The sequence below is a fragment of the Caretta caretta genome, chromosome 5 (assembly GCF_965140235.1).
Source record: "Caretta caretta isolate rCarCar2 chromosome 5, rCarCar1.hap1, whole genome shotgun sequence".
In the NCBI taxonomy this organism is placed as follows: Eukaryota; Metazoa; Chordata; order Testudines; family Cheloniidae; genus Caretta; species Caretta caretta.
The window spans coordinates 91,793,600-91,806,896 of NC_134210.1; the positions used below are offsets into that span (position 1 = coordinate 91,793,600).

A 13,297-nucleotide genomic window follows, 5' to 3' on the forward strand; every position below is an offset into this window, starting at 1 on the left:
TCCTAGTGCGGGGGGGAGAAGAGAAGAAAACTGGTTCATTTACCCAATTTCTAATTCATGTATTCTGTAAATGTGATACAGTACAGAAGTTATTTCTAGTTTAACATGTTACCTGTTGACCAGCTTGTATATTTCCAGTGGAAGGTGGTTGCCTTTGAAAGTGAGCAGTCCAGTTTGCCTGGAAGTCTAGTAACAATAATTCTTCACAATGCGGAGAAGTAGAGAGGTCAGTGCACTAAAGTATTTTTGTATTGAATTTACATAGGAGAGAAGTTAACTAACTTAATTATTGCTTTCTAATATATTTAGTCTGCCAGTTTTGGGTGTTCAGCTTCAACTTCAATTAAACCATTTTGTAGAGCTGGTTAGAAGTTGTCCAGCAGAACACTTTACCATCAATGTCAATTCGTTGAAAGCTAAATGTTGTTTTTCGAGTGATGGTCCCTTTGTAGATTCCAGCTGAATTTAGAAAAGTGTTTTATAATAAACTTAGTCAAGCTCAGAACAAAATGTTTCAATCAACCCAAAATGAAGGCTTTGGAATTTTTGTTTTGTGGGAAATTTAAATGTTTCTGTTCCATTTTGGAACACAGAGTTTTAAAATTGCATAATTTCCTGCAAAATGAAAAATTCAGCTCATCTTGCCTTCTGGTCTTGCTTTTTAATCCAACTGTTATTCTTAGAACTGACTTAGAGTGAGGCATAAACTCAGTCAGGAGTTCTGCCACTCCTAACTTTCACAAAATATCTGCTTGCCTCAAGCAAAGACTACTGTGTACTGTTGCTTTGAATGAATTTTCAACCCTCTTGTAACAAACAAACCAACCAACCTTCCCTATGGTAATTCTGGGCAATGAGGTAGGCAAAACTTTGCAGAGAGTCTATGAAGTGCCTGCTTTGCTTGCTATATTACCATTTTGACTTGACAAGTGCTTTGGAAACAGGTTTATAAGAGTTGGAGTATCAAGACATTTAAAGATTCTGGACATGATCTTCAAGCTTCTTGAAAGGGCTAGACCCAAGCTCCTAAAAGACAGGCTCTTTGTTACCATGATTTCATGGCAGTTCTGATCAGGAACAGTGGAACTCCATGTCCATGGTTTTGGAACTCTCTTCCACAAGAAATTAAATGTGTGTAAATGCTATGATAAACAATTTACTATACTCATTTTTACCTAGAGGGAAGGTCAGAGATTAATGATGATTAGACTGGATGGTAGACCGATGTACCTGCTGTAAGGTGCTTGGATATCATACTAGCTCATGTGCAAATACTGATTAAAGGAACTGCTGTGCAGTTGATTTGAGCAATTAGCTCCTTGTAAGTCGTTTTGTCTGGACAGCTACATGATCTAGGTCTAGAAGAAATTCCTTAATGAGATTTCCCCCTCTTCCTTTTGTTACATGTTGGCTTAACTGAGAAGTGTTTATATAAATGTGAACACACTGCTTCTCCCTAAAGGTAACAGAGGCCCATTTTGCTTTTAAAGGTGAAATGAAAAAAGTGAAATTCTGTAAATTACATGGTATCAGAGAGTAAAGTAGCTGCCTCTGGAACAGCCTGTAGTTATAGCCATCAAGTGCCTATAAAAATAGTGCTCTTACGCTACAGCTTTGCAGTTGCGCCATAACTACGCTTCATTCAAATAAGTAAGTTATTTGGCTCAATATACCGGTGAAATTGAACAGCCTGTGTCATACAGGCAGTCAGACTCTCCTGGCCTTAAACTCTGTTAGTCTATGAATACCTTTTGAGTTTGTGAGGCTGGGGAAAAAAAAATGTTTTAATTGTAAGCTGAGCAAATGTGATGGTAATTAAGATCAAAACCTAGAACCCTGGGGACAAGGGAGAGACAAGAGAGGGATATCAGATCAGTATCATAGATGGCTGTATATTAATGCAAGAAATATGGGGAACAAACAGGAAGAACTAGAAATAAACACAACTATGGCATAGTTCGCATCACAGAGATTTGGTGGGATAATATTCCAGAAGGGTACAGCTGGCTCAGGAGGTGTTACCTTATATATCAAAACTGTATACACTTGCACTGAGATTGAAAAGGAAATAGGAGATGGAATTGTTGAAAGTTTCTGGGTAGCTGTAAAAGGGGTAATAAACAAACAAACCAAGAGATGTCATGGTAGGATTCTACTATAGATCACCTAACTAGGAAGGAGAGATGGATGAAACTTTTTTTTTTTTAAACAACTAACAAAAGCAGCCCAAGCACAGGACTTGGTGGTGATGGGGGACTTCAACTATTCAGACGTCTGTTGGGAAAATAATACAGCAGGGCACAGATTATCCAACAAGTTCTTGGAACACATTGGAGCAGCAACTAGGAGAGAGGCTGTTCTAGGCTTGATTGTGACAAACAGGGAGGAACTGGTTGAGAATTTGAAAGTGGAAGGCAGCTTGGGAAAAAGTGATCATGAAATGACAGCTCATGATTCTAAGGAAGGGTAGCAGGGAAAACTGCCCAATAAAGGTAATGGATTTCAAGAAGGGAGGCTTTAGCAAACTCAGTGAATTGGTAGGTAAGATCCCATGGGAAGCAAGTCTAAGGGGAAAAACAGTTTGAGAGAGTTGGCAGTTTTTCAAGGAGACATTTAAGGGTACAAGAGCCAACTATCACTGTGCAGCAAAGATAGAAAATATGGCAAGTGACCCCGCTGGCTTAACCAAGAGATCTTCAATGATCTAAAACTCAAAAAGAGAGTCCTACAAAAAGTGGAAGTTAGGTAAAATTACAAAGGATAAATATAAACAAAGAACAGAAGTGTGTAGAGACAAAATTAGAAAGGCCAAGGCACAAAATGTGATTCAACTAGAGACAAAGGGTAACAGGAAAACATTCTACAAATACTTTAGAAGCAAGAGGAAGACCAAGGACAGGGTAGACCTATTACTCAATGGGAGGGGGAGGAGGGGAGAGAAAGACAATAACAACATGTGGAAAAGGCAGCACTGCTAACTTTTTTGTTTCACTTTTCACCAAACAGGTTAGTAACTATTGAACATCTAACATAGTGAACACCAGTGAATATGAGGTAGGATCTGTGGCTAAAATAGGGAAAAAAACAAGTTAGAGGTCTTCAAGTCACCAGGGCCTGATGAAATACATCCTAGAATACTCAAGGAGTTAACTGAGGAGATATGAGCCATTAGTGATTATCACAGAAAATGCATGGAAGACAAGAAAGAATCCAGAGGACTGTAAGAGGGCAAATATAGTGACAATCTATAAAAAGGGGAATCAGGACAACCCAGGGAATGAATTACAGACCACTCAGTTTAACTTCAGTACCGGGAAAGATAATGGAGCAAATAATTAAACATAAACAATCAATTTGCAAACACCTACAAGATAATAAGGTTATGAGCAATAGTCTGCATGGATTTCTCAACAACAAATCATGTCAAACTGACCCAATAGCTTTCTTTGACAGGGTAACAAATCTTGTGGATAGGGAGGAAGTGGTAGGTGGTATAGCTTTGACTTTAGGAAGGCTTTTCATGCTGTGTCGCATGACCTTCTCATAAACAAACTAGGGAAACACAACCTCGATTGAGCTACTATAAGGTAGGTGCATAACTAGTTGGAAAATCATTCCCAAAGAGTAGTTATCAGTGGTTAAGTGACAAGCTGGAAGGTCATATCCAGTGGGGTCCTGCAGGGATCAGTTCTGTTCAATATCTTCATAAATTATTTTTGGATAATGGCAGAGAGAACACTGAAAGTTTGTGGACAGTATCAAGCTGGGAGGGGTTGCAAATGCTTTGGAGGATAGAATTAAAATTCAAAATGATCTGAAGTAAATAGGATGAAATTCAATAAGGACAAATGCAAAGTATTCCACGTAGGAAGGAGCAATCAATTGCACACATGCAAAATAAGAAATGAGTGCCTAGGAAGGAGTACTGCAGAAAGGGATCTGGGGGCTATGGTGGATCGCAAGGTAAATATGAGTCAGTGTAACACTCTTGCAACAAGAAGAAGCAGCAGCGACCATCATTCTGGGATGTATCAGCAGGAGTACTGTAAGCAAGACACAAGTAATTCTTTCACTCTACTCCATGCTGATAAGGCCTCAGCTGGAGTATTTTGTCCAGTTCTGGGCGCCACATTTCAGGAAAGATGTGGACAAACTGGAGAAAATTCAGAGGACAGCAACAAAAATGATTAAAGGTCTGGAAAACATGACCTATGAGGAAAGACTGAAAAAACTGGGTTTAGTCTGGAGAAGAGAAGACTAGGCAGGGTGGGGGACATAACAATTTTCAAGTACATAAAAAGGTTGTTATAAGGAGGAGGATGAAAAATTGTTCTTACTAATCTCTGATGACAGGACAAGAAGCAATGGGTTTAAAATTGCAAGGGAAGTTTAGGTTGGATATTAGAAAAAACTTCCTATCAGGGTAGTTAAGCACTGTAATAAATTGCTTAGGGAGGCTGTAGAATCTCCATCTTTGGAGGTTTTTAAGAACAGGCTAGACAAACATTTGTCAGGAATGGTCAAGTTATTACGTAGTCCTACCTTGAGTGCAGGGGACTGGACTAGACAACCTCTTGAGGTCCCTTCTAGTCCTACACTTCTATGATTCTATAATGTCATTTTCAGAGAGTCCTTGTTCAAACCAGAATTTCACTTTAACTCAGCTGCGTTTATCAGACAGGTACTATTGTACTGTATCATACTCAGCTATGAGTGTTATTAAATCCTTACAAACACTATTGTCAGTCAGAATTCATTAAAAGGATTTATGATTAAATCTGTAATAAAACCAAATAAGGTACAATGTTGTTCAATAATGCAGTTGATTAAAAACCATTTCACCCATAGAATATTATACAAACCACTTTAAAACAGCAGTTGTCATTCAGTTCATGTAAGGACGTCAGACTAAAGATATTCCACACAACAGTACTTTTATCCAAGAGATCCATTTCACTTCTGGCTACAGTATAAAATACTCCATTTCAAAGCAGGTATCTGAAATACAGATTACAGTTCAGGTATCCTAATAATAATCTCTGGTCTTTCAAACAAGTTTCACAACTGGGAAATATTTGTGAGGAGAGAAGTCGAATTCTGGAGGAACCTAGAGGAAGAGAGAGTTTTAAAAGATTACTCTGACATACACCACTACTGACTTTATGGGCTCGAAAGGGGAATTCATGGCATACTTATCTTGGAAGAAAATGCTAGTTTTACCTACTTTTTTTTTTAAGCTTTAAAATATCAAAAAAGAACACAAACCAAGAAAATCTCTTCAGCTAAAAATCAACTTAAAAAAACCCATCATCAAAAGCTATTCTGAGTTGTGGAAAATAGTCTCTGAAAGACTAGTCACCACTACTGAGGGGCGAAGAGGGACACTGCCATCTTGGGAAAGCCATCAGCCTTCTCAGTTACAGCTTGTACTATGATGGAGTTGGTACCAACACAAAGAGGGAAAAAAAGAAAAGTACAATTGAACTGGTACAAAATAAGGAGGTAGACGGAAAAACTAAAATCTCACTAAGTCAGACATAAGACCTCACATCTCTGCCTTGGGGAAGTCAGTCATCTTATATACTATATTGGAACCACGCACGAGTACTGAAGAGGTGAGGCACTTTTTAAAAAAAAAAAAAATTAAATTGTTTTTCTGAAATTGCTTCTCTTTCCAGGTACACAAGATTAAAAACTAATTGCTGCTGATCTACCCTTCTAACTGCTATCCCACTAGCACCTTACTTCTCGTCCACCCACCCACTTGCCCCTTGTGTTCCCCATACTTCTGTTTCCACCTTCTGGATACTGCCCCACCAATGCTTTCCTCTACTCTCCACCTCACCCACTATCTGCCACAGGCTCAGCTAATTTCTTCCGTTCCCCTCCCCTACCTGCTGCTGTTTCTCCTCAGTCCTCAACCCTTCTACTGTTTACTTGTACTTCCTTCGACCCATTGCTATCAACTGCTCTCCCTTCTATTCTTCCTCTTAATGTCTAACCCTATCCATACACATCTGCTGTTGCTTCCATCATTAGCCTCACCTTCCACATCATAGCTCCTGTCTTCATTGCTATTTACATGCTAGATGCAGCTTCCCAGCTAATTTCCCTCCCAATGTTCAAACATTTGAGGGCATAACAAATTTCAAAACTTGAAGTGACAGCTTCTCAACATGTTTCAAGGGTCGACACATTTTTTAATTATAATTTTTTCCATATTTGGATCAGATCTCTATTCCCTCTAAGGCTAAGAATAGTTAAAAACAGAACCTGTGCATTCAACTATTAGATCTGTGGCCAAAATGGAACTGTTTACTGTGTTATTCAGTAGTTAAAGACAATACATTCAATTTGATTGTGATTTTCTTACCTTAGAATCCTTCTTGTGTCCTCCTGCCAGCAGCTTCATGACCACAATGTTGGGTTTAGCAACTTTTAGAATTCGGTTGACCTAACAGAAAGTAGTAAAACTTTCAAGTGACAATTTATGGCCAAGAAAAAATAACTGAAAAAAATCAAGCTGCTTCCACAATGTAATACTTGGACTGGAATATCAATCCCATTTTAAAAGAGGTCAAAGCAATTTATACTAAATTTTCAAATATATAAATTATATTTAACCATCTTGATAAGGCAACTAACTATGTTTAATACAATAGTATTTTTAATATAATAGACCATATAAAACATGGTATTTCATATTCATTCCCATGACAGTCGAACCTCTGCAGATTCCAAGGTATTATTTGTCAGGGGTTGACTTTGTGCTTCATGTTGCACAGGACACATTCCTTCTCTAACAAGCTGCTGTTCTTATACATCATGGTGTACAGCAAGCAGTTCAATGTGGGAAGTTGACAATTTAAAATTAAATACTTAAGCACTTTAATAACTAAATTATAATTTGCTAGCACATTTTAATTCATATCAAAAGTATTTCAGTTAGAACTAATGACAAAGCCAATAATGTATTCCAAACAAGAAACTTCTCCTTCTCTACATTTCAGTTCAGCCTTACCTCATGATCTGGGTTAGGAATATTCTCCAGTATCATTTTAGCCTGCTGGAAGTGTTTGCTAGCTGCCATATAGAGATCAGAGGACTGTGGAGGGGGGCTGTATTTATTTAGGTCAGACATTTCCTAAATATCACAAAATATGTATATATATTAAAACTAATAGTCAACAGCACATAAACCTTTCTACATTGTTTTCTGATCCCTATCAAAAGCAGTCACAGTATTTAATTAAAACCAGTTTTTCCTTAAGTCAAACTGAGTACTGGTTAAAATATTAACACCACTAAATAGCAGAGGTCAAGTTAGTATTTGCTTTAACCAGTTAAATCGCATGTATTGTAATCTTTATTAAATAGCTTATTATTTTAGAACACCAAAAGTGTGCTAAGACACCTCAGAGCACAAATAAACGACATGATCCCTGCTCTGGAGAACTTGCAATCTATTTGCAGCAGTGATGCGATCAAGTAGGCAGCAAAACAGTGGGGAGTAACTAAGGAGGAAAGATGGACAGGGGAAGAGCAATAATATTAGGTGGTTATTAAGCACAGGCTCGTGTGCACAGGTTGGACAAGATTTTTTTAAAAGTTACTTTTCCTTAAAAAAAAAATTGCATAATTCTAAGGATAGGTAAGATGATATAGTCTTGTTGACACACAGAAAGCAAGGATGGTCTGATCTGCGTTATCAATGTTCATTTTACATGCAAAACTGCCTTCATATTTGGTTCATATACCTTGCTTGTTTGCAAAGTAATAATACTTCAACTGTTAAACTACCTTTTCTAAATGTATATTATTCTAGCTGAGAGACTGTCAAATTAGATATCCTATGCACACATTACAAAGAGTAACAGCAACAAAACTTGGCAAAAATGCTTAAAAGTCCAATTTTAGGAAAGTTCAATTCATTTTCCTTACTGCAAATACAGTGAACAGCCTCTTGTCATTCTCTACTTTGCTTAAATAATAACTTAGAAAAATGAAAGATACCTTTAACTTATAGCACAGTACTCAAAGGCATGATACTGTCCTTCAATACATTGAGATGCATCAATATGTACTATAAAATCAGCCACTAGGTATGTATGTGTACATGCAGGGCCTGATCTTACAAGAAATGTATAAACATATTGAAAGTCAGAGTTGAATCTAAATGTTTTAAGATTGTTTGAAAAGAGTTCACCTTGAACTGCAGATAGTGCACTGGTGGTGGCGTGATGACACTGTTGAATGGAGCAAACCTGTGCTCATATCGAACTTGCTCACTATCAAGCTCAAATTTGGGTTTTCTCACTTTACCATCCATGTCAAAAGCTATCATCGTCTAAGGGGAAGGAATGAATAAGAAAGACCAAGGTGAAACCTTGAGCATTTTGTCATAACACACAAGCACTACCGCATCTTGGAATCAGCAATGGTACACACAGGCAGGATGGGAAAAAATGTCATTCCGAAATACTTTTCCAGGCATTTGATGCAAAAAGGTTTTAATTGTATGTCTCCTGTCTCTGGATTCTACTCTTGTCTATTTGTCTGCCTAGAGAATGGACTTTTCATGTGCTTTATAATGCACCAAACAAGTCAGCAAATGGTTAGCAAGGTAACTCCTCCTCTTTTTAATCTTGAGAGAGAGGATGGAGTGATTCACAAAAGAGCCTACTCAGATATCAAACCACATCAGAAGCACTTCTGTTGAGTCAGCTAATATTTCACCTCTACTCACATGTCAGAGGGCAGAGAACAGGGAGGCTAGGGAATCAGCATTACATTTCTTTTAGCACTACATGGTACTTCCATTTTAACGTACCTTTAGTGCTTGTTTTATTATATTTCAGCTAGTATCATTTATAGTTTTTGGTATCCAACCTTGTTTGGAGACAGGGGAGGGCGCTACAAACAAGTTCCAGTGCCTAAAGATAATGGTTTCAGCACAGACTATTTATCCTTACTCATATCCATTAGAAGATTTAAAATGGCATTATTCTGTGTCTGATAAAATACTATTTAGAGTAGGAAATTTCTTTAGGGGAGCTTGGCATGCCAAAAATGAGGGCTTGATTCTCAGAACCAAGAAGAGACTGGACACAGATTACAAAAAAAAAGGGGAGGGAGAGATTTTAATGCTTAACACCACCATACAACAAATTTGAAGCCTATGTACACCATCTGTTCAGTAATAAGTTACCTTGTACATTCCAGCACACATATTCTGATATGCTTGGCTCATGGTGATCTCTCTGCTCAGAGGGCGAACTGTAAATTCCATATACAAAGATTTTCCACTCAAAATAATGATACAGAACAAATGCAAGCAAACTTTTTTTTGCAACTACTAGTTCATTAAAATAGTTAATTGCAAATATCACATGGTTTTCCTGTCACCTTCTCTAAAAATCAGAAACTCTCCTTTTAAATTAAGACATACAGACATGCTTATTTGGTCCCCAGTTAAGCAAGGTACTTAAGTACATACCTAACTTTTATTCGCATGAGTAGTCCTGGACTTTAACGGGACAATTTACATTCTCCAAGCTAAGCACAAGCTTACGTACCTTGCGGAACTGGAGCCCGATAGAACTTCTTAGAAATATAATAAAAATGTGATCTGACAATACGTACTCCACCTCACACTCAGACAAATGTTGCCTTCATAAAGCTATACTTTTTGTAGGACAGTGTTTTCCAAAGTATAGGCATGCTCCCCTGGAAGTGTGGAACAGTAGTAGTAAACATTTCTCCCACAGTGTGCTGGTAACATGGCACAGTTAAAGGAAAGATGTAGGTAATTTTGTCTTCCTGAAGAGAGGCTCAGTTTGCAAAGAGTTGGAAAGTGCTGGTGTATGGATTAAATCATATTCAATTAATCAAAAACAAGTTTCACATGCAGCCCCAGGCAACAACCCGATTTTTTTCCCTAATAGAAGACAGTAAGGACAAAACGCTAACCTCACAATTATAAGAATCAGTAGTAACTCTTTGGGTATGTCTGCACTGTAACACTGGGCTCAAGCACGAACTTCCATTGCATCTACCCACAATTGCGCTAACCCAGGGTTTGGACCCATGGTCCCTGGTCCCAGGTCCCTGCAGGGCTGGAGGGTCTGAGCTCAAGTTAAGTTGGGACTAGGGTTTGAGCCCTATTGCTTTGCAGTGTAGATGTAGCCTTGCTTCATTCAGACCCCAGGGGTCAGCCAGAAGTATCTCACAATTCCACAGGACAATTTCCTTGACCCTCTCTATCCAAGCAATCTGCAATCCACTCTATTGAAAACAGAAGCCACCACCCCTTTGTGAACAGCAGCTGCTCAGATCAGCATTAACCCATTCTCTTCTGATCACCAATCTGTCAGAGAGCCTCCTGGGTTTGCAATGGAGAGTGAAACAATGAGGCCTTTTGCAAAGCGAGCTGCTTCCTGGTAACATTCAGGGCAGGCAGTAAAGTCTTCCCACAGTGCACCATGGTCCTAGGGCTAGAGTGGCCACATCTGGGGAGGGGAATGGCGCTAGGGACTCTGGGATATGTTTACTTTGACTTGGGTCTGCGCACCGCAGTGTGAATGCAAAAGCCCTAGGTTTGAGCATGGGTTAGAAAAGTACCAACACTGGGTTAACATACAATGTAGATACTCATGCCCAGGATTCCCTAACATGGGTCAGCTGACTTGAGTCCCACTAAACCTGGGCTTTCATTGCAGTGCAGACATACCACTTGAGGTATAATGCCAGGTATAATGCCAGTATGAGAGAAATAAAAGAAACACTAAACCTATTCTACCTTTTTTCTTTTTCTTTGTTTTCTTACTACTACGGCCTTTCTGCTGCTCTTCCATTATTCTCTCTTCTGCCATTTGAGAGCTATCAGCACGGCTCAGTGTTGACATCAGCCAGGCATAGAGAAACTCAGACAGATACCTACAATAAAATAGTATCCAGCTATTACATACTACACAGCAAACTATATATAATGCATGTTCTGTTATTACACATTGTGTATTTTCTTTCATGAAGAAAACAGATGGCTATACTCAATTGATATTTCCTTGACCATAAAGCTCAGTGATGGTATAAAATGACTTTTGTTCTTTTGCTAGTTTAAATCAAAGCCATGGTATTGTGTAAGTATTCAGTTAGATGATTTCTAACCATTTCAAAAATCTTTAAAAAGACTTCAGACTAATACTTAAATAATCCAAGAGTTTAGGAACAGTACATATTAAATTACAGAGACTATGTATTTTAAAGAAGTCCCTTTTAAATTTTTTTTAAACTAGTATTTTTTTAAAAATATTGACAATGCTTCAAATGTAGTTAACTCGCGCGATTAACAAAAAAAATTAATCATGATTTTAAAAATTGCCATTAATATCACAGTTTTAATTGCACTGTTAAACAATAGAATATCAATAGAAATTTATTAAATATTTTTGGATGTTTTTCTACATTTTCAAATATATTGATTTCAGTTACAAAACAGAATACAAAGTGTACAGTGCTCACTGTATATTATTATTTTTGATTACAAATATTTGCATTGTAAAAATGATAAAAGTAATAGTATTTTTCAATTCACCTCATACAAGTACTGTAGTGCAATCTCTTTATCATGAAAGTGCAATTTATAAATATATATATATTTTGTTACATAACTGCACTCCAAAACAAAACAATGTAAAACTTTAGAGCCTATACGTCCACTCAGTCCTACTTCTTGTTCAGCCAATTACTCAGACAAACAAGTTTGTTTACATTTATGGGAGATAATGCTGCCCGCTTCTTATTTATGTTACCTGAAAGTGAGAACAGGCATTCGCATGGCAATTTTGTAGCCATCATTGCAAGGTATTTATGGGCCAGATATGCTAAATATTTGTATGCCCCTTCATGCTTCGGCCACCATTCCAGAGGACATGCTTCCATGCTGATGACGCTCGTTAAAAAAATAATGCATTAATTAAATTTGCGACTGAACTCCTTGGGAAAGAAATGCATGTCTCCTGCTCATATATTTCATGTTATAGCAGTCTCAGATGATAACCCAGCATATGTTGTTCATTTTAAGAACAAATGTGACAAAATGCAAAGAAGGTACCAATGTGAGATTTCTAAAGATAGCTACAGCACTTGACCCAAGGTTTAAGAATCTGAAGTGCCTTCCAAAATCTGAGAGGGATGAGGTGAGGAGAACGCTTTCAAAAGTCTTAAAAGAACAACACTTCGATGTGAAAACTACAGAACCCGAACCACCAAAAAAGAAAATCAACCTTCTGCTGGTGGTATCTGACTCAGATGATGAAAATGAACATGTGTCAGTCCGCACTACTTTGGATTGTTACAGAGCAAAACCCGTCATCACCATGGATGCATGTCCTCTGGAATGGTGGTTGAAGCATGAAGGGACACATGAATCTCTAGCACATCTGGCACGTAAATATCTTGTGACGTCTGCTACAACAGTGTCACGTGAATGCATGTTCTCACTTTCAAGTGACACTGTAAACAAGAAGCAGGCAGCATTATCTCCTGCAAATGTAAACAAACTTGTTTGTCTGAGCGATTGGCTGAACAAGAAATAGGACTGAGTGGACTCATAGGCTCTAAAGTTTTCCATTGTTTTATTTTTGAATGTAGCTATTTTTTGTACATAATTCTACACTTGTAAGTTCAACTTTCATGATAAAGAGACTGCACTACAGTACTTGTATTAGGTGAACTGAAAAATACTACTTTTGTTTTTTACAGTGCAAATATTTGTAATCAAAAAATAAAGTGAGCACTGTAACGTTGTATTCTGTGTTGTAATTGAAATCAATATATTTGAAAATGTAGAAAACATCCAAAAATATTTAAATAAATGGTATTCTATTATTAACAGCACGATTAATTGCACGATTAATCGTGATTAGTTTTTTTAATTGCCTGACAGCCCTAATTTCAAACATTACAATTTTTAATAAGTAAAATCATGGATCATCATTTTAAGGAAGCCCAGGAATTAATTAATATTCAACCATTACACACAGAATTCTGCAAGAGATTTCTAAAGTGGTACTACATCTTATGAACAAAGTTCTGGCCTTCTTTCAAACTAATAGCAAAGGTGGTGTGAAAACTACTCTAGGAGCTCTAGGAGTGCAGAGCATGAAAAGTAAAAATAAACATAAGGCTTCAAAAAAATTCATAGTTCAGTCCAGAAATGTTGTTACTGACAGAATTCTGATGAATGCTTCAACTGAGTATTATTTTCTTAAACCACAATATTTTTTTTGGTCTTCAC

General features: G+C 37.5%; 1 protein-coding gene across 2 annotated transcripts in view; it reads right to left on the bottom strand.

The window, feature by feature from the left end:
• Positions 1 to 4,752: 4,752 nt before the first annotated feature.
• Positions 4,753 to 13,297, bottom strand: part of NAA35 (N-alpha-acetyltransferase 35, NatC auxiliary subunit) — a 42,583-nt gene continuing 34,038 nt past the window's right edge. For both annotated transcript variants that reach the window (XM_048849696.2, XM_048849697.2), the window contains exons 18-23: positions 10,799 to 10,935; positions 9,209 to 9,276; positions 8,207 to 8,347; positions 7,022 to 7,144; positions 6,374 to 6,454; positions 4,753 to 5,107 (exon numbers count right to left, since the gene is read on the bottom strand). In XM_048849696.2, coding sequence (XP_048705653.1) covers positions 5,048 to 5,107; positions 6,374 to 6,454; positions 7,022 to 7,144; positions 8,207 to 8,347; positions 9,209 to 9,276; positions 10,799 to 10,935 — 610 coding nt within the window. In that variant the 3' untranslated portion in view covers positions 4,753 to 5,047. The remainder of the gene's footprint in view (positions 5,108 to 6,373; positions 6,455 to 7,021; positions 7,145 to 8,206; positions 8,348 to 9,208; positions 9,277 to 10,798; positions 10,936 to 13,297) is intronic.